Below are 20,711 nucleotides of genomic sequence, written 5' to 3'. Positions count from 1 at the left end.
GGGGCCTGCTTGGGATTCTCTCTCTCTCTCTCTCTCTCTCTCTCTCTCTCTCTCCCCTTCCCCTCCTCCTGCTCTCTCACAATAAATAAATAAACTTCAAAAAAAGACTATATGTGGCTCTCCTTTACCTGTGGGAGCATGTCCAGGACCTTCAGCAGCACCCACAAAAGCCTGTATAATGTGGCCACAAGTCTTCTTCAGACTCATATTCCCACCTCTCCCTACCATATACCCCATGGTCCAGTATGAATTGCTTATTGCTCCCTAAATGTGGTCTACTCTTTCAAAACTTTGTTTTGGTCTGTGTTATTCCTTCTGTGTGAATTCTTCCCCACCACTCAGAGCCTGGGAAATTTCTCCTCTTCTTCAAAGATCCAGCTCAGAGCTAATATCATTTGGGAACTCTCCCAAGAAAAGTTAGTCTCCTCCCCCCACCACATACACAGTCTGTGCCTCTAATATAGAACTAATCACACAGTGTTGTCACTACCTGTTTTAAAGGTACATAAAGACACTATACTGTGTCTTACCCCAGAGACTAGCACAGCACTTGCAACATGGTGAGAGCACCAAAAATGTTGAAAAAAGAGACGGGAAGGTGAATGAATGGAGTTGATTCCTATCTCTGATAACTGGGATGTTTCCTCATCTGTTGTATAAAAGCCCCTACCTTAAGCCCCTACTCTGGTGCCCCAGCTTCTTATTCCTACCTTGGTGCCCTGCGTGGCACCTTAGTCTTCACAAAAGTACTTCTTTATCTAGCTCTTGCCAGACCTTTTGATGGCTGGCCTCCTGCTCTGGAAGCCCAGGCCCCACGGCATAGCCTCCTGGCTGTCAACCACCTGCCTGCCTGGGCTTCCTTCTAGTGTGTGCTGCATCCCAGATGCTTGCTCTACCTGCCTGTCTAAATGGCTGGCTGGGGTCCCTGCTGCTGCTCCTGGAAACTTCTGCTTTTCCCTAATCTGCTCTCAAAGTTCTGGTCATCTCTGTTCTCCCTTCCCCTGCCACCAAAGGAGTCCCATTTTTACTCGCCGATTAAGTAGAGCACGCCAATTAAATTCATGGGCTCCAGACAGTAACTGCCTAGATTCAAATCTCACCTCCTCCGCTTATAGCCAGTTGTGTGATCTCGGGGCAAGTCACTTCAGCTCTTGGAACCACAGTTGGCTCATCTGCAAAATGGGCATGATAATGATAGCTACACCATCAGGCCAATGTGAGATTTAAAAAGGATGATGTGGTCAACACAGTACCTGGCATATAGTAAATACTCAATAGCAGCTTGCTGTCATTATTATTTTTATGTTTCCAGTATCTAGGACAGAGTTGGCACTCAGAAATGTGTGTTGAGAGGGGAGGAGGAGAAAGAATAACAATCACTGGCTATTCAAGTTATCCTGATTAAAGTCGCCTCCATCTGCAAATTTCACTCCTACCTCAGGATGTAAATACAGTATGACCATCTGGTTCTGTCACTCAGCTGAAGTCCCACCTCCTCTAGGAATCCTTTGCAGTTGAGAGCCAATAGCTTCGTTCATTCCAATCTGCCTGGACCTAAAACTCTCACAATTGCTCAGTCCTACTTTTCCCTGCAATTACACACATTTATCCTGATTCCTTAGCCCCCAGTTGCGATGACCCCAGGTGCATCCGTGGGGTGTATCTCTGGACTATACATATTATACTACATCTTAGCCCACTTCTCACTCCCCCACGTGTATGTGCTTTCTGCATTTTCGGTGTCAGTCAGCCCTTGTTGCCACTGATTGTCAGGGCAGGGACTCTGTGTAAACCATGGAGAACAGACAGAGCCTTGGACAGCGAAATGCACCAGAATTGCTCTGTGATGGAGAGAAGGTGGAAGCAGAAGGTGGGGAGGGGACAAGATTTGCGTCTCCACTTACTTTTCACCCCAGCAGGGGCAGAAAGCAAGCCGCCTCTTTCCTGCTCTGTTGGCTACATTCCTCTCAGAGGCCAGAGGGGCAAGCCTGGACAATGCAAATGAGCTGTGGATGAGACTTAGCCAAGGGGCCTCCAAAGGGAGAGCAGAGGGGCTGGCTAGGAGGGAGGAGAAAAGGAAGGTGACTGCCTATTTCTCAGCACCTTCTTTGTTTCCTCAAGCGGAGAGCTACTTCTTTTCTCCTGAAGACACAATACCAAAGTGCAAAAGCTCCCTCTCAATAGATGCCCGAGTCCGAGAGCACTCTGCACACTGGGTGGTCCCTGAGTCTCTAGCCTTTGGTCTGATACTCAGACTCCCAGGAGTTTGTTGTGCACCCACTATGCACCGAACCCCATGCAAGGCAGTGGAAAGCCTAGGCGGAACTGGAAGCTTTCACTCACAGGCTTTAGCTGTGGCATAAGAGACACACAGCAGAGAAGTGGTGATGACTGTGTGAGCATGAAAGAACAATTGAGCCTACAAGCGCCCAAAGGGGACCCATTTAGCCAGTTCCTTGCCAGCTTCCTGCTATAGATCTACTGGCTTCACTTGGCCTTACCCAGGAAAGTGTGCTGTGAAGACGTGCACGGGCACAGCGTGGCTAGGACCCCTTGCCCAGGTTAAAGTCCATTCATTCACCTGTTCAAGTGGACTGGGTCCAGGACAGCTTCTTGGTTCAGTCTCAGCCCCTACTTGTCCTTGCGTCCCCGCTTCCCTCTCCCCACTCATGAAGGACTCATGGTCTGTCCCCTTTTTAGGGCGGTGGTCTCCAGCAAAGTTGCCATAGGTGCCCAGTACAGATGCCCAAGACCCACAGAAATGTCTGAAAACTCCCAATCCCAATTGTGCCTCCCTCGGTGAGGCCCGCCGTTGGAGCGGAGCAGCTTGACCTTTGCTGGGAACTCAGAGCTGCCCGGGGCTCGGAATTGAATGAGAACAGAGGCAGAAGGCCTGCTGGCGTTTCTCTCTCACCCACCCCCGGCGTGTGAAAGAAAAAGCTGAAGGAGCAGTAACGGGTTAAGTTCCTTATAAGGAAATGAACCTCCTCTTTCCTGTACGGCGATCGTTTTTGTGCTCCTATATGTTTCAAGGACCCTGCAAAAACTATGCCCGATAGGATGCGCCAAAACCATTCCCCCGGGGTTTGGGGGCCAGCTAGGAGCCGAGGGAGCAGGGACGGGCGGGGCGGGGCGGGGCTAAGGAAGGCGACTGAGCGAAGATTTTGAGGGATGAGTCATCAAAAAGAAGCTGGGAAAGAGAGCGGAACTAGTAATCTGAGCTGGGAAGGAGACGAGCGTTCATTAGTCGCAGATCGTGTCAATCACGTCCGCTCCACAAATGACCTGAGAGCCTTCCGGGCCTCTCAGACCGGAAAAAAGGGTCTCGGTGGGCGGTCTAACGGCTTTGAAATCGGAAAAGACCGAGCGCGAGTGGCCGTCCCCGGGGTCTGATAGCACAGGCAGGCTTCTCAGAAAGATGGCGTTTGCCATCAAGGTCACATGGCCGCTTTAAGGGACTAGACGAAATACTAGCTGAGAATAATAGGGACGGCCCCCGTAGGATCCAGATTTTCAGAAGCAGGCTCAGATCAGAACATTTTCCCTATGAGACCCAGAAGCACACTTTTTTGTCAGAACACACGTCCTATGAAACATCAAAACAGTATGTGAAGGGGTGGAATTTCACCGGGGCTCTTCTCTCTCAAGGAGCAGGCAATGGTCGGGGAGCCCAGGGGCCAAGGTGACTGCAGAACCAGAAGGCAGCACCTATGGTTTAACCTGGGACCGCCAGTCTCACCAGATCCACGTTAGGCTAAAGGCTAGGCAACTTGGTCTAACCTCTGACCTCTCACCTGTTTTGAAAGGTTGCCTTGTACATTGCACCAGAGAAGGTCACGTACAGTTAGGCTTTAGTTGATCCAGGACAGAATGAGAAATGTGAGTTACCCCATAAACTCATTTGTTTGTATGTGCTTTTGTTCATATTCTTAGCCCTTAGTCTCCTAGCACATGTTACTTTTGAAAAGTGGCAACCCTGTTGTCACTGAACTACGGGATAAAAAGGGATTTGTTAACTTCTTGGCCTGTCCAGATAGGGGGCCTCCGCTCCTGCCGCCCTGTATTGTAGACACCAGGGAAGAGTGGGGCATGTAAAAGTAGTGATCCAAGAATGGAATCACTCCAATCTGAGTCCTTCCTTCTGCACTTAAGCCGTTTTCATGCTCCCGCCCACAATGCACACTCCAAACCGAGAGCTGGCCCAGGACTCATCAGCACTCAGAAGAGCCTGAAAAGGCAATGTCTGAAAGGGTAGCGCACAACAGAAAATAAGACTTCAAGGGTACCTGAGAATGGAGGCAGCGGTGTGTGTTTGGGGGGGGGGGGGGCGGAATTAGCCTTTTCACTAGCTCAGTCTTGTGCTTACTCAGCTCTGGCCATCCCAATTCAAGCCACCCCCTCAGTCTACCCTCTACTGTTGTCCCATTGTGAGGCATCCTCAGACCAATCTGCTTTTAGTTTGATTGATGGCTTTGAATCTATTCAAGAATGGAGCTTGAGGGGAAAAGGGGCCACCATGTATTCCATTCTGTGAGGCCCTGGCTCTCCCTCCCCTAGCCTTGCGGAGAGAAGGGCTGCAGGAATGCTAAGTGTGGCCTCAGGAGTGGATTTCTTTTGGGCTCATTCTAGAAGAGCTCAGGAGGAAACAAAGCTTAAACCCCAGCTCAGGGAGGGAACAGACCCTTTTACTATGACTCCCTTGGCCGCCCTGGGGACACACAACTATTTCTCATGGTCAAGTCTGAAAGAGAGCTTCTATCATCTGTCACAGATATTCAAGCCATCAGGAGAGTGTGTGTGAGTGAGTGGTGGGTGGGGGGGGGGGGACATGGCAAACACAGTCCTGTAGTACTTGGTGGGGGGAGGGAATACACATTCCCAAGGGTACTCTGAGGAAAAGAGAAACTTTGGTGGCAGAGGAAAGGATGGTTATGAGGCCTGGTGTAGCACTTTTCCTTTTTCTCTTGTATTTTCCCTTACCCAGACCCCAGAGTGCCCCCTAAGTGAAGGAAGCCAGCCCTATGTCTAGTAGCTGGGCAGCAGCTCGGTGCTCCAAACATGGGAAGGAGGCTGCGGCAGCAGCATGCTATAGTCCATCTCTGACACCAGGTGGCACCAAATTATAACCAGAACTCCAAAGAAACCAGGAAATGGACCTTGAGAGCCCTTGAACTATTTTCCTCTCCCTCCCTGCTCCCCACATGGAATTGAAGAAAAAGAAGAAGAAGAAGAAGAAGCCTTTTGGATATGGTGGAGAACTCTGCCTCAGCAGAAACGCCTGAATCCTTGAGCTAGAGCCACTTCCGGCTAAAGAGTCCTAGGATTTAAATGTGGCCTTTGTCTCTGCCCTTCCTGGAGACCTGTTTCTCAGCTGCAGATAAGGAAAAAGGTGATTTTCCTGGATTCTTTCCAGATGCCGCCACCCTGCAGAAGAGTTTTTCTCCGAGGAGGTGAGCTGAAGAATAACAGACAGGAGACTGAGGAGGCTGTGCTCAAATGCCAATCCCCATTCGGAAGGACTAAATGCTCCATTGTGGGGATGCTGCGAATGACCATGTCCACAAAGGTGGAGATGTAGCAGGCCAGCCTCATCGCCTCTTGCAGTCAGACAGGACTGCTTCCAGCACCTCAAACACACTCTTCAAATTGCCAACTCCTAGGCTCCTCCACCTCAAATGTTGTCCTCTCTCAGCCATTTCTATTTGTCGGATCCGCCCACTAGATTTCCAAGAAGCCCTCCTGGATTTCCTCCGGTCTGAAGGAACCCCCACCTCTTCTAAATTACCATAACAACTTGTGCCATTTGCCCTATTCTTTTCCTTCTTAGTATAGCTATTTGGGAACAGACCTCCCCTACAAAATTGTGAGCTCCCTGGGGGGAAGGGCTACATCTTGTCTTTTTATAACCTGTAGTCATGAACTTGGTAGGTACTCAATAAATAATAATAATAATAATGTCTTACATTTGGATGGTGCCTACTGTTTACAAAGCACACTGGCATCCGTTTCCCCCACTTAATCCTCAGGACAGCCCTACGAGGTAAGTGTTCCCATCCCTATTCTACAGAGGAGCAAACAGAATCAGAGAAGTGAAACAACTTTCCCGAGATCACACAGCTAGGCAGAGACAGAGATGGGTCTGAATGCAAGTTTTCTGACCCCCAATCCAGCTTTCAGCTTCCTACAGCTGAGCTGTTGGCTGGAAATTGCTTCGTGGAGACTGAAGGCAAGGGACTCATGGCGGCGACTGGGGAAAAAGAAGATCTAAAGGTCACATTCCTCTTGTTTCATTTCTGCTTCCTTCTCTCCTTGGTCCCTTGTTTCCAAAGAGGATTGCAGAATGCAACCTTATTTTGTTTAAGAATGTCCTGGTGTGAGATGTCTTTGTGGATAAGAAGGGAAAATGTGGGGTGAAGACAGGACAGTAAGGTGTATTCACAGCTGGTGACTAATGGATCTTTGTCAGCCTGGAGGGAGGTCCCTGGCTTGTCCGATAATTTAAGTAACAACTCGGATCAGGACACTGATCAAATTTGTAAATGACATGAAGCTGGATTCCGGAAGATCCCGGGATGCCATAATGAACCAGGCAAAAGAAATGTAAAGCTTCATAGTCTAGTTTGTCAAACCAAATGCTTAAGTGCAAGGTGGGGGAGATGTGACTTAATGATCTGTGTGAAAAACGTTTCAGTAGTTTGAAGTGCCTTTAAGCTCATTATTTTTTGACAGTCACTACCCCAAATGCTAATATGGGGGGCGGGGGGAGGCCAAGATGCAGGAGATCACAGCTGTGCTTTCTTCTCTGCTCTTTAGACCACAGTGGAAGGTTGTCTTCAGCCTCGGACACTACACAGGAACAGAGGCACTAGCAACCTAGAGCATGCACAAGAGAGAGAGACCAGGAGTGTGGGAGGATTTAAAATCATCATATATGAACTACCGGAGCTGTTTAACCTGGAGAAGGGATTGCCAGGATGGTGGGGGCAGTTCAGGAACTAGTTTTCAAATATTGGAAAGTTCATAATGTAGTAGAGGGATTCGCCTTGTTTTCCTTTGTAAGCGGGTGCCATCAGGAGCAAAAGGGCGCATGTTATGGGGAAACGTATTTTGACTCAACCCAAGGAAGAACTTTATAATAGTTTGAAATGCCCAAATATTGTGCAATGGTCTGCGTTGAAAGAACAAGATTTTCACATCACTGGAGGTATTTAAGCAGAGGCAAGATAACAATTTGGCAAGGAGGTTGCAGAAGGGAATCAAGCATCAGATCATAAGGGAGGGGAATTAGGCAACCATTATGGCTGCTTTTGACACTGTAATTTTGAGATGGGGGGGGTGCTGGAGGTGAAAATAGTCTTAGCCTTCAGAGTAGGTACCTCTTAACCTGTTATTATCTCTGCTTCTAGTTTCTCCTTCTCCAGCCTGCCCTGCACCTAGACTCCAGAAATATTTCCCTGAATACTCTACCATGAGACCTTCCAGCTCAAGTATCATAGAATCTCAGTAACCCTAGTCATCTGGTTTGGTCCTTTATCAGATGCTTCCATTGCCTTTGCATCATCCGTATGGAGTGGTTGTCCAGTCACTGCTTGATCATCTCTGGAGCTGTCTACCTTTTGGGACAGGCCATTCTAATTCCAGAGAGTACTACTAATCATTAAAAAGTTCTAGGGGCGCCTGGGTGGCGTAGTCGGTTAAGCGTCCGACTTCAGCCAGGTCACGATCTCACGGTCCGGGAGTTCGAGCCCCGCGTCGGGCTCTGGGCTGATGGCTCAGAGCCTGGAGCCTGTTTCCGATTCTGTGTCTCCCTCTCTCTCTGCCCCTCCCCCGTTCATGCTCTGTCTCTCTCTGTCCCAAAAATAAATAAACGTTGAAAAAAAATTAAAAAAAAAAAAAAAAGTTCTTCCTGGGGCGCCTGGGTGGCTCGGTCGGTTAAGCGTCTGACTTCGGCTCAGGTCACGATCTCGCAGTCCGTGAGTTCGAGCCCCGTGTCGGGCTCTGTGCTGACTGCTCAGAGCCTGGAGCCTGTTTCGGATTGTGTGTTTCCCTCTCTCTCTGCCCCTCCCCTGTTCATGCTCTGTCTCTCTCTGTCTCAAAAATAAATAAACGTTAAAAAAAATTAAAAAAAAAGTTCTTCCTAGACATACCAATGCGCTTATATTAGGATGTTGAGATTAGGATCTTTTTTCTGCTGTGTTTTTAAAACTGTTGGTAATAAATTCTACAAAGACTTCAAGACGCTGAGATCATAAGCTGAAACTTTTATTATGATTTTTTTTCATTATAGAAAAGAAAGAAAAAAAGAACCTTCCTTATGTTGAACCAAAATCTGCTTTCCCCTGACTTTCACCCATTAGATCTCAGCGCCCTTGGAGTCATACACAGAACAAATCTGCAGCTTCCTCTTCCCCCTTGAGTCCAGCAATGATTTGCTGACAGTAGACAAATCTCTCTCTGGATTTGCCAGTTCCCTCGCTGCTCTCACCACTTTTTCTCTGCGTATACTTTTGTCGACATCTCCCTTGAGGTGTGATGCCTGCACTGAACAGAGCAGTGCAGAGTGGCACAAGATGATCACCTCCTTTATTATGGACAATATACCTTCAGTAATACAACCGAAGGTCAGAATACTTTTTGTAGCAACAAAACTGTGCTTTTGACTCATCGCTCATGATGAGCGCTCATTTACTCTGAAACCCTTTAAGCCATCCCTCACATCCTACATTTGCAGTATTACATTTGGGAGTTCAAATAAATGACTTTATATTTGTCCCTAGTAATTTTCATTTTCATATAGTGTGTCCATTACACCAGCCTCTTGACATCTCTATGAATTCCGGTTCTGTCATCTCACCTTTTGGGTCTCTCTTTCATTACATCATTACAAAATATATGTAATTTTCAAATTTGATCTAGTGACATGAAAACAGAACCCTTTTGTGTGTAGTCATTCGACTGGCTAATAACCCGCCTAAGTTTATCTTTATCCATTCCACATTTCTCCATATTGTCCCAAGACTGTCACGAGAGGACGTTTTATTGCACTCCAGATACATTGGAGGTATAGGATTCTCCTCATCTACCCATCTAGGCACCCTAGTGACAGAAATGAGCTGAGTGGGGAATTATTTGGCCTCCAGGCGAGGGCCGAGAGATCTTTGCTTCCTTCTGTAAGTGCTCACCAACCGTCCTTTTAATCATTTGTTCTAGAATCTTGCCCTCGATCAATATTAAACGTATTGATCTGTAACTTGTGGGATTGATCTCTTCCCATTCCTAAGAGTGTGGAGTCACATTTGCCCATCTCTAAGCTGCAGTGTGCATCTTCTTTGCTCCCCATGGGGTTTCCTAACTTGAGGTGCAAGTCTTTGCAATGCCCTGGGCTGTTATCGACCCACACTATGAGATGGAGTTATCCAGAGCCCCTAAAGGCTCTCTTGGCCTAGACTGCCTTCAGGAGTCTCTCTGTGGTGCTGCTTTGTCCTTTCCACTCTGAAAATCCTTCTCCTTGCAGGAGAGAAGGGACAAAAGGGGAGCTGAGGGGATTCTGTTTTCTCTCTCTAAAGCCATTAGCAAAAGAGTCAGGGTGTCCTATCCTGTGTCTGATGACGGTCAAACGCTTCTGCTGCTTCTGCTGTTATGAAGACCTCCACGACCTGCCTTTCCCATCTGATTCCCCACCCTTTAACTTGAACCCTCTGATTCGGTGAAGCCAGTCCCCTCACTGCTCCTCAAGCATGCCTAGATTTTCTCGTCTTCCAAGCTCAGGCTGAGGCCTTTCTCCCAGTTTGGAGTGCCCGGTCTTCCAGCTGCCCACTCAAATGCCACTGGAGAAATGTCTCCAGCTACTTTAACCTTCACCATGCAACTGAAGTCACATGCTAGACTCTGCGCTTCATTTTATCATAGTTCAGTTTTGTATTCCTTTTTTAAAAAAGGTTTACTTATTTTCAGAGAGAGGGAGAGCATCCCAAGCAGGCTCAGCGCTGTCAGCGCAGAGCTCGATCTTCGGAACCGCGAGATCACGACCTGAGCAAAAATCAAGAGTTGGGTGCTTAACCGACTGAGCGACCCAGGTGCCCCTCAGTTTTGTATTCCTAACAGTGTACACCCCCAAAGGGGCTGTCTTCTATCCCTCATAGTATAGAAACTAGCATCGGGCCAGGTCTACAGTCCTGATAATCGTACTCACTTCCTATGGAGACTTCCACAGTGACCAACCTCTGGCCCTTCACACACCAGTGGCTAAAATCCCAAGGTAGCTGTGTCCAGCTCCCCGAAGGACTAATCTAGAAACCAGATAAATTGAGGGATGCAGGCTGGACCCGGTCTAGGCACTAATGATTTTTGGATTGTGAAATGAAATCCAAGTACACCCTTAGCCCCCCTGCAAACAAGGGGCTGGGTTTTTAGCTGGGGCTCAGGGCTGGTAGTCAGTAATGGGGCTGAGAACACTCAAGCTATTTGGGCACAGCATTGACTGCCAATTAGATTGAAACCTTGCTGTCTTGAAGCCTACCTCTTGGAAAAGTGTGAAAGACTGACTGTAATGTATTATTGATGGGTCCGAAACACGATTGGATCTGGGTTTGCTACAGCACCTTCAGTTCTTCAGGGAGAGGCAATGTCTAAATCCTCCCCCAAATCGAGAGCCTTCTAATTTGCAGGTATGCACATGTGCGCGCGCGCGTGCACGCACACACACACACACACACACACACACCAGAAAAGGAGGCCCAGTTTGGTAATACCTGAGATGGAGCAGTCACAGGATCATAACAACAAAGTTTCTGAATTGACCTGAAAACTTCATGTAATCCAGCCCTCTGCTTTTAGGAAGATGAACACCAGTGCTTTCCTTAGTCATTTCATTTAGTCACTATTATAGAGGACTTACTGACTGCCTTAGCAAAATTTCTCCTCATATCTACTGTAATCTTTTCCCTTCTGCCATTCTCAGAAAAAATGGAGAAGAGACCATCAACTCTGTCCTTATCTAGGAGTTCAATTTTTGAAGATGATAGAGCACACTTGGCACATAGTAGGTCTCCACAATTATTGAAGTTTGCCTCATCAGCTTCTTCCTTTCTAAATAATAATAATAATTTATGAAGACCTAGTCCTTTGGCACATTGGTTTTGCTCTTCTCCAGACCCTCTCCAGCTTTTCCACATATGCTGGAAATGTGTTGACCAAGGATAGACCCATTAATGCTTTAAAAGGCCAAAAAAAGAAAAAAAAAATGACCATAGGAAAGGTCATATATGATTGGACTGGATCCTAGGTCTGTTTCTAACACTAACCTTGATGTTGGGCTTTTCTGGGCACATTTCCCCAATTATGAAATAAGTGGGTTGTACTATAGTATGATTCTGAGGTGATTTCTAATTCTAAAACTCACACTCCAATTACTTCCTAGCAACTCCATGCTATATTTTTGTTATTATAAGCTAGTATTCACATTAGTTTGGGAAAGAAAAAAACGAGGGAAAAAGGGAAGGAGGAGAGGGGCAGAAGGAGGAGGGAGGAGAAAACCAGTTCTACACTATGGACTCATTCAACTTGTGACCCATCCTGTCACTCTCCCCCCAGTTCTTTCTTTCTTTTTAACTAAAGTGTGTCCAGCCAACCATTGCCCAACTCTCTCATCCCCATGTACCATATTAGCATATTAGTTCTCAGTTTTGGTCTTGTGTTGATCCCATCTGAACATCATCCTGTCGTGTTGGTTCATCTCCCTCATTTTGTCAGGGTCACTTTGAAGAATTCTATTCCTGGTTTCTGAGGTGTCAGCAACCTTGCCCAACTGTCACACTTGATGAGCAGACTCCTGGTTCAGTCCTTCAAGTCGCTGAGAATAATATGAACTACCATAATGCTAACCCTGTGGAGCCCCACTGAATCTGTCCCCCGGGGTTGACAGGGAGCTACTGATGGTAACCCTGGAGAGAAATCTCTTCCAGGGGCCCCAGGGCCTTCTCCAATTTTAATTCACCGGCCAGGAAACAAGTATCCCTGGGGAGGAGAGGGCCCCTGCTCTGTCAGTCACCCAAGGCCAGGGGGCATCCACATATCTGATGCTACACTGGATTCAGTCATGTATGAGAAAAAATGTCAGCATGTGAGAGGTCACACCTCTTCCCAGCCCGCAGTCTAGGATGAGGGCAGGATGGTGGTGATGGGGGCAGTGGCAGAGGCATTGGTGAGAAAGTGGGGGGGGGGGGAGAAGGAGGAGGAGGGGAGGAGGAGGAGGAGGAGGAGGAAGTGTTATTTTTGCCATTTCATTAGGAGACCTGTGGTGCTGAGAGAAGGCTTCAGCTGCAGGAACCCAGAGTGTTGGGGGGACTTGGTGGGGCGCGTTATGGGGGCAGCAACCTGCTTAAGATTGGACAGGCCTTGATGTGTGCAGGGGGGCCAGCAGAGTGCAGCCCAGATTTGTCTCAGCTTAAAGGCATGGGATGCAGAGGCAGGCTGGATTCCGAGCCCACAGGGGTGCCCTGCTGGGGGCATCTGTTGGGGCAAGGCCTGTGCAAGGGAGGCAGGTTGGGAGTGCTAACTGGATTTTTTATTTTTATATCAAGACACTGTGTTTAAAATTTTACAAAGGACAAACTCCATGGGTTTCCGTTAGTGTTTTAAGAACTTTTCTTTAAAAAAAAAGCCAACAACAACAAAAAACACTGCCTTTTTGAAAGAGAAATGACAGACACAAAAGAGACTCTGTAAAGAAAATGGGGTGAATTTCTGATACCATTACCCCAAGGGCAGAGGCGGAACCCAGATTACACCCAGGGGCCCAATAATGACATGGCCTCCACTAGAACCTCATTCACCAAATCTAGGGTCCCCTGGTCTAGCCAGGCCAGTGCATGTGGCCTTTGGGGAAAGCAGGTCACCCTGCAGTCTCTGCAGCCCTCCACAGGGGCACAGAGATGGCTGGAGGGTTCTCCCCCTATGGCCTCCAACCCCATCCAGAGGTAGCCCCTTCCTCCTTCCACCCCATGGTCTTGTTCGAATCTGTTTCTTTCTTGGGGTCATGTTTCTTGGTCGGATTGTGTGAGTGCTAGGGGTTCCAAAGACAGAGAGACCTGGGCCTGGAGCCTCCCTTCCAGAGCCTTTTGCACTCATGGGTTGGAGAGGCATTTGTTCCAAAATTGTTTTAAAAATCAACAAAAACAAGACCCAGAAAAAAGACCAAGTCTGGGGGAGAAAGAGCTACCCTGCTCTTTAAAGCTCCCAAGTCTGGAGTTGGTCGGTGGTGCAGTTCCAAGAGAGGTGGAAGGCGAGCACCAAGGGGGGTGTCCAGCTGGTGCTTTCAGGCCCCCAGGAATGTCTGTGGTCAGGCTCAGGGAGCTGGCTTCAGCTGCTGTTCCACGGGTCCTCAGTTTCCCAAGGACTCATTTGCGTCCCCGTTTGAAGGGTTTGTTCAGGTTTACTTCCTTGTGTTTTTGTACATGCGGGTGCATGTCCACGTCCATCTGTTTGTGCAGGTGGGTCTGCTGTTGGGTGTGGGTGCTTGCGTATACATATATGTCTGAATGTGTGTGTGTGTATGTGTGTGTATGTGTGTCTGTGGCTGTGTGTGTGTGTGTGTGTGCATGTGTGTTTGTGGATCTGGGAGGGAGGGAGCCAGGAGATAGGCTGTGCTCTAGGCTGGAGCTATACCCGGGTAGTGGAGTGTGAGTGGGGCAGGCCAGTACTGTTGAACCCTGCGGCAAAGGTGTTATAAGGGTGCAATGTCTGCAGCCCTACCAGGGAGTTGGGAATCATAGTGATGGTGTTGGGTGTCATGAGTGGGATGTCATCAGGGGAGCGTCGCAGGGTCAGCGTGTAGTCAGGCAGTGCAGTGAGGCGCAGTGTGTCATGGGGGGGACCAGACTCACATTCATGGTGGGTGGGGCCCAGTTGTAACGCTGCCAGCTCCTCCTCAGGAGCAGCTCCCAATTCAGGGGCCCCGGCTCCCCTCTGAGGGCTAGGCTGCCGCAGGGGCTCCTGACGCCGTTTGTCCTTGCGGTAGTAGAGGGCAGCGAAGGCCAGAACATTAAGGAACAGGAGGGAAGCCCCCACAGCGATGGTGACACTCAATTCAGTGGAGTAGTCACGAGGGTTCTCCACCAGGAGTGGCCCTGCATCCTGGTCCCCGTTCCAGGACCCTTGGGCATTCTCATTGCTGTAGGCAGGGGAGATTGCTGGCCGCTTGGTGCTCCAGGTCTTGCCGTTGGGCCTGCGGGTGATGTGGGAGCTGTGGGTGGTATCCGGGGGCGGCACTTTGGTGGTTGTGGACGTATAGTGGAACATGTCATGCAGGTTGTATAGGTGGGGCACCAGGTGTTTCCAGAAGGCCACCTTAGTGGCCCGGTAATGATCGCGGACCCTTGGTTTCAGCCCGATGTGAAGGTAGAGCTGGTCTCGGGGATTGTATTTGGACCAGGCCACTTCCTCAAAGCGGTTGGCCTTGGTGTGAATGAACTTGGTATCTTGGGGGACCGGCTTGTTGGGATCCCTGAAATACCACATGGAAATCTGGGGTCACCACTCTACCTACATGAGGAAAGGGCCCAGAATTCTTCCTCTCACACCCACTTCTGAACCTCGTCCCTAGTCTGTAACTGCCCACCATTTCCATGTTTTTCAGGGTCCCTCCTTCTGTCCATACCCCTCCTCTTCCCCAAGCCCTGAATTCCTATTGCCCACTGCATCATGGAAACTCATCCTTCCCTGTGCCCATCCTGTAAAGTCATGCTGTAGATGCTTTTTCTTCTCACGTGCTACGTTGCATCCATCAATCTTTTCAGCTGCCTAGTTTTTCCAAGAACCCTCGAAAGGCTCTTTATGCATGTACTTTATTCCCACCTTACCAGGCCTCTGACCATCTAACCTTGAACCCCAATAGGTCTGCTGGTAACTCTCATTCCTGCTTGGTCCTAGTGCTAGGTGAGTTCTGAGCCTCAACAAAATTTTCGAGAAATGGCACGACTCAAAAGGAGGAAGAAGGAAGGGGGTGGAAGAGTTTACCAAGCAAGATTTTGGGAGTATCTTTAAAAAAGGAGATGATGGAAGAGGTTCAGACAGAGGAGCAGAGGGGAGGGCATGCTGGGGTCCCAAAGAAGAACAACCCCCCAGTTTCTCCTTACCCGGTCTTGGCAAAGTTGGTCCAGTAGGTCATGACGACAGCGCTGAGCATAACGTCATTCTTGGAGAAATTGCAGGGGAAGAGGTCAGTGGGGCCTACCATAGGGACACCAAAAACGTAGGGTACTTCGTCCCCATGAGCTGCATCTGACCAAGCAGGCTTCATGAGGCTCTGGCAGTGATGGTAGAAGGCGTAGAAGTAGGTAGGTGAGCCGTAGCGGGCATGCAGATCAGCGGTCACCACCGAGGGCTCCACCCACTGGTGGTCAGTGAAGAGCGCCACCAGTGTTTTGCGGCGGGTCTCAGGATTGTCACGGTCTGCCCAATCTGTGTACATGAACTTGATGGTCTCCCGCAGGGTGTCCTTACCCTCAGGATAGCCATACAGATTGTCTACGAAGTTGGAGACTGAGTAGTCAAAGTCAGTGCCAGAGACACCATCCTCAGGGTCCACCACCCCTTCCACAAACTTGAGCCCCTCGCCCTGGTTGACACCTAGCATGATGTCATAGTTGAGAAACTCGCCCTGCTCCATGAGAATCTCAGGGTCATCAGGAATGACATCGCCATCAATCACAGGGCCAAAGGCCACGTGGTAGCGGGCTGGCTGGATGTCCTGCTCTACCAGCTCCTTGGCACTCTTTTGACGAAGACAGTCCACCATGTCCACCGTGTCTAGCACGTTACAGCCTACCTTGTCTGCCAGCAGGCTGGTATACTTCACTGGTTGGTAGTTCACAGCCCAGCTGGACAGAGCAGAACCACTTTGGATGATGGCCCTCTGGAAAAGCCCTGCAGAAGACAGGCGGCACCACATCAGACCTGTCATGTCACCCACAGCCTAGGCCTCCCTTGCCTGTCCCTGAGGGACACACTACAACACTTCCTCACTCCTTTGTTACTGAGGCTGCCCTATGGGTGGAATGAGCTACGCAAGAAGAACAAACCTTTTGGCTGGGATGATGGATTAGGACCAGCAGAGGGGTTGCCGGGCCCCTGCGCTGACTGGACCCCTGCCTGCTTTCTTGCTTCCTTGTTCTGGGAGGACGGTTGGTAACTTGAGGGTTAAGGGAATGCCAGAAAGAATTAACCCCTTGGGTCCCAGACATCAGCTTCCTTATGCTCCCTCTCTTTATCTGTCCTTGTCTTCCCTCCTTGCTTCCTGCCCAGCTGGGCCCAGCTCTGTGCCAGCGCACCACCAGGGAGCTGGCGCTTCCGCCACAAAGGGGTCTTTTTCATGAGAGATGAGAAATGCAGGCAGGAGAGAGCCTCACATTCTGGGAGTTTGGGGAACGATTCCCGAGGGCAAAGGCCTTGGGGTCTGAAAGTCTCCAGGGAACGTGCCCTCCCAGGGTGTAGTCTCCACAGAGAGTTTCCTTTTGCTGAAGCTACTGATGCCTCAGATCCAGTTTCCCCCTGGCCAACAGAGAGCCAGTCCCCCAAACTCAAAAAGTGGGTGATTTGTCCCCCCTCCCCGGGGGGGGGGGAAGGGGTATCATGATCTCCTTGGCCCCAACATTCCCAAGTGAGGGATAATAATCTGGCCTCCAGGCACACAATTCCTTTCCTCTAAGAGAAAGGCAGTTTGCATGGGTAGAAAGAGAGGGAAAGAAATATAGATTGCTACTTAAGAGACAGCCTTGCTTTTTCTCCATGAATCAACTGCAGAAAGGCAGAGACCAACCCTTTGCAGCAGCCAGGACCCTTAGGAGACAGAACACAGCACCACTCCAAGAAAGGCCTTCTCTTCCCAGGGAAATCGGAAGAGCCACCGTTCCGCTTTTCAGACAGGGACACCCTCACAGCCAGTCACTTCACCCTCCTTTGTGGAGAAAGAGATTCCCATCCCCATTACTGTCACCTAGAAACACATTCTAAGGCGTGATGCAGGTCCCACAATGGTGTTCCCTCACCAGGGTAGTCCCTGGAGGGACAGAGACAGAATTTCTAGGTCAGAGAAGGTGATTTTTCTCTCTCAGAGTGACAGGCATTCTTCAAAGAGAGACTGAAAGTCTTCTTGTGACAATATCACTAACTCACAGGGTTGACTTCGACAAAAAACCTTGTCCTCTCCCACAGATTTCCTCACTTCAAAGAAGGGCACCTATTTCAGGAAGACCTCTTCTTCATGAGAAGCTCACGTTTGCCTCTCAGAGATAGAATGTGCTCTAGAGTCCAGAGGTGAAGAGAACTTTTCCTGCTGAGCCAAAAAGGGCCTGTTTGGCTCGCTTGGAAGAGTCACTGGCAGAGGGACCCATGGCAAGGATAGAGGCTTTCCTTCAGGTAAAAATGAGAGTCTCCCTTAGGAGGGTAATACAGCCCTGGGAGGAGGTCTGGAGTTTGCTAACAGACCCCCAATCCCTTAGAAAAAGCCCACCGCGCAAGTCAGTGATCCTCACTTCAGACCCATCTCCTCGCTCAAGGACGGTTCCCCTCTTGTACAGACTTGCTTTTCAGAGAAAGGCAGAGAATGAGTGTTTCTTACACCTAAAAATGAATTCCCACCCCGGATATCTACCCTGAAGTCACATGTCCTTCCCAAACGGAAAGATTTCCCCTGTCCCCCCTCCCCAGCCTCCCCAAAACCACTGTCCCTTCAGAGAGACTGTCTGCTCCCAGTCACCCAAATCTGACTCCCACATCAGAAAGAGGATCTTACTTTCTCAGGATATAAACAGGATTGTCTCTTTCCCTCTCTCACACTGGGCGAATTCCTTCTTCCCCCTAGAGAAACATTTCCAACCCACATCTCCCCACAGGGATACCAAAATGTCAGAAGAGGGCCTGCTGATCCCCCTGGGCACGCTGGAGCCTTGGAGGCCCGACACTTCTCTAGTTCAGGTTTTGCCCCAAGTGTTACTCACCCTCAGAGTGATGCGACAACGTGAGGAGGCTGACACAGGATGCGCCGATGCCTGAGCCAAAGACGGTAATTCGGCGGGGATCACCACCGAAGAAGGCAATGTTCTCGCTCACCCAGCGGAGGGCCTGGATTTGGTCAAGGAGCCCATAGTTGCCCTTGGCAGCCTGATCGCCAGTGCTCAGGAAACCTGGATTCAACAGAGGGCATGAGGACAGTGAAGGCAGAGGGATGGCAGATTTGGGTTATAATGGCAGGCAGGAGATGGGGGCACAAGGACAGAGGATGAGCACGCAGCGTGGTTCTTTCTGCCTAGATACCGTATACCATTGCTTCTTTCTGCAAGGCCCAGCACCATCCATATAGGAAGGACCGGCTCCTGGCCCCCCACCCCCCATTCTCCAGTTTGAAGGGAGGGGTCTGCACACTATCCAAGGGGATGCTTCCAGCTGCGAGTTGGGTAACATGCAGGAAGTGAAGAGCAGGGGCCCTGGAGTCAGATGGTCCTTGGTTCGAGTCCTGGCTCTACTGCTTACTAGCCATATAGCCTTGGGCAAGTTATTGAAAATCTGTGGGCTGTAATTTCCTCTTCTGTACAATGGAGATAAAAATGCTTCAAAGGGTTGGGGCACCCAGGTGGTTGAGTTGCTTAAGGATCTAACTCTTGATTTCGGCTCAGGTCATGACCTCACAGGTTGTGAGATCGAGCCCCGTGTTGGGCTCTGTGCTGACAGCACGGAGCCTGCTTGGGATTCTCTGTCTCTGTCTGTCTCTCTCTGCCCCTCCCGTGCTCATGCTCGCTCTCTCTCAAAATCAACAAATAAACTTTTAAAAAATGCTTCAAAGGGTTGTAGCAAGCATAAAATGAACCTAAGCATCTCTAATATGCTCAGCACCGGGTAAATCTAAAGTTACTTCTCTTTCCCCTTCCTCCCCTCTCTGAAGGAAGTGAAGATCCCAAGAGGCAACAATCCCTAAGCTCTCCCTGCCCTTCCTGTATGAGGTAGTCCATCTGCACCTCATTCCCGGGCCTCAGGTGGCCCCTCTCCTCTCTCTCATTGTCAGGACAGGTTCTCATTTCCCTTCCTCCAAGACCTAATGAACCAGAAACTCTGGGGAGGAGGCCCAGCAATCTGTGTTTCTAACAAGCTTTCAGGTGATTCTGATGCCTGCTAAAGTTAGAAAACCACTGGGTTGGACCATGTTTTTCATCTGGTGGAGAAATGGGGAAGTCGGTGCCGTGTGTTACCACAGAAACAGGCCTTCCCGCCCGCCCACCCACTGGGATTTGCTGCTGAGGAGACATGTCACCATGGAGACTACCTTCCCACCCACCTGCTGGGATTTGCTGCTGTGGAGACTTGTTGCCATGGAGACTACCTTCCCACCCACCTGCTGGCTATCCCACAGAGATGTCCTATATTCCCCCCCACCACCCTGCTTCCATTTCAAACTGATCCTGCTGTCTCATTTCATCTCTGTTCCTTGGTCCCTAGGCTCCTTGGAAGGCTCTACCTTCTGCCCTGGGCTTTCGGAAGGGTTCTTCCTAGGTGCATAGCTGTGGTACTCCTACACGTTAGAAACCCATACCTGGCTCAGTATTTTTTGACCCCACATTTCAAAGCTCAGTGGCAGCACCTGGGATGAACTTTGTGCGAGGCCATGTTCGAGGAGGCTCCCTCCGCTCACAGAGAGCTCTTTGGCAGTCCAGGGGCAGAAGCCAGGTTCAAATGGATTCAGGCAGGCACAAGACCTCATCACTGTCTTTCTCAAGTCCCTCTGTTTCTAGCTTCTGCAGAAGGGCTCCTTTCACCTTCTTCAAGGGTGTTATTAATTTATGTTTGGTACAATTAAGTATGTAAAGCACTTAGTTATTCCTCTCAGGACCTAGTCACAAGCCCTCTTTAGCCTCAGGTTCCTGGCGAGGAAACGTGAAGGAATTAGAGAGAGCCTGAATAAGGATGAACGGAGGAGCCCTTGTTCCTCTAGACAAGGGAACCAGCTTCTCCTTTGCCTGGCCCATTCACAAACTGAAGCTTCTGCTGCGAGTCTTAAAAAGTGTGCTGACCAAGACCCAACCCAGCTGTCTGAGCCTGAGACCCTCTGGCAAAAACCACCATGTGCTTCTCTTAGCCCACCTGTCCTCTCTCCCTTCCTTTCTCCCTCCTCCATATTTTCTTTCCCTTTTCTCTTATTTAAGCAACAGTAGACTTGGCTTCAGCCTTGGCCGAGGTGAGGTATGGTTCACTGAAATGTGTCAAATACATCTGTCCTACCAGAAGAGCCTGCGCTTGAATGTGGTAAAGGAGATTTGTGCAACATGTATCGATTCCCTGGGTTAGGAACAAAGGCCTGAAAGGGCTGGGTGGAGGAGTCAACCATCACTTTCTGCTCCCATGGCTCCCATGAACCTCGGGATGAGAGGCATAAAGCACGCGGATGACGCCATGTCAAATGTCCCTACTACAACAGTCCTTCGTGAAGAGCTATTATCCGACGGGATCAAGCTGGATCTAACGTGACTGACCACTAGCACACAAAACCTGGCAGTCTGGGAGAGCAGTCACTTGCTGCTAGTTCCCCAGTAACTCAGCCATCCACGAAAACCACGTGAGGGTGAGGGCTGAAATCCCAAACTCCGTGAACTGTCAGAACAAATCTGAGACAGTCTCCCTGGGTCCAAGTTTAAACTGCAGTACATGGTTAGCTGCTTGTCAAC

The 20,711-nt window shown here is 49.5% G+C and overlaps 1 protein-coding gene across 9 annotated transcripts in view; it reads right to left on the bottom strand.

Annotated features, from left to right (window-relative positions):
• Positions 1–12,543: 12,543 nt before the first annotated feature.
• NLGN3 (neuroligin 3) overlaps positions 12,544–20,711 on the bottom strand; it is a 23,793-nt gene continuing 15,625 nt past the window's right edge. For 8 of the 9 annotated variants that reach the window (XM_040467759.1, XM_040467761.1, XM_040467762.1 and 5 more), the window contains 3 exons: positions 17,997–18,182; positions 15,135–15,924; positions 13,660–14,503 (listed from right to left, as the gene is read on the bottom strand). In XM_040467759.1, coding sequence (XP_040323693.1) covers positions 13,660–14,503; positions 15,135–15,924; positions 17,997–18,182 — 1,820 coding nt within the window. Of the gene's footprint in view, positions 14,504–15,134; positions 15,925–17,996; positions 18,183–20,711 lie in introns of all 9 variants that reach the window. The other variant, XM_040467760.1, reaches the window with a different exon arrangement.

The sequence above is a fragment of the Herpailurus yagouaroundi genome, unplaced genomic scaffold (genome assembly GCF_014898765.1).
Source record: "Herpailurus yagouaroundi ecotype Mexico unplaced genomic scaffold, PumYag 67569, whole genome shotgun sequence".
In the NCBI taxonomy this organism is placed as follows: Eukaryota; Metazoa; Chordata; class Mammalia; order Carnivora; family Felidae; genus Herpailurus; species Herpailurus yagouaroundi.
Note: the sequence above shows the minus strand (reverse complement) of the source record. Positions and strands in the feature narration are given on the sequence as shown.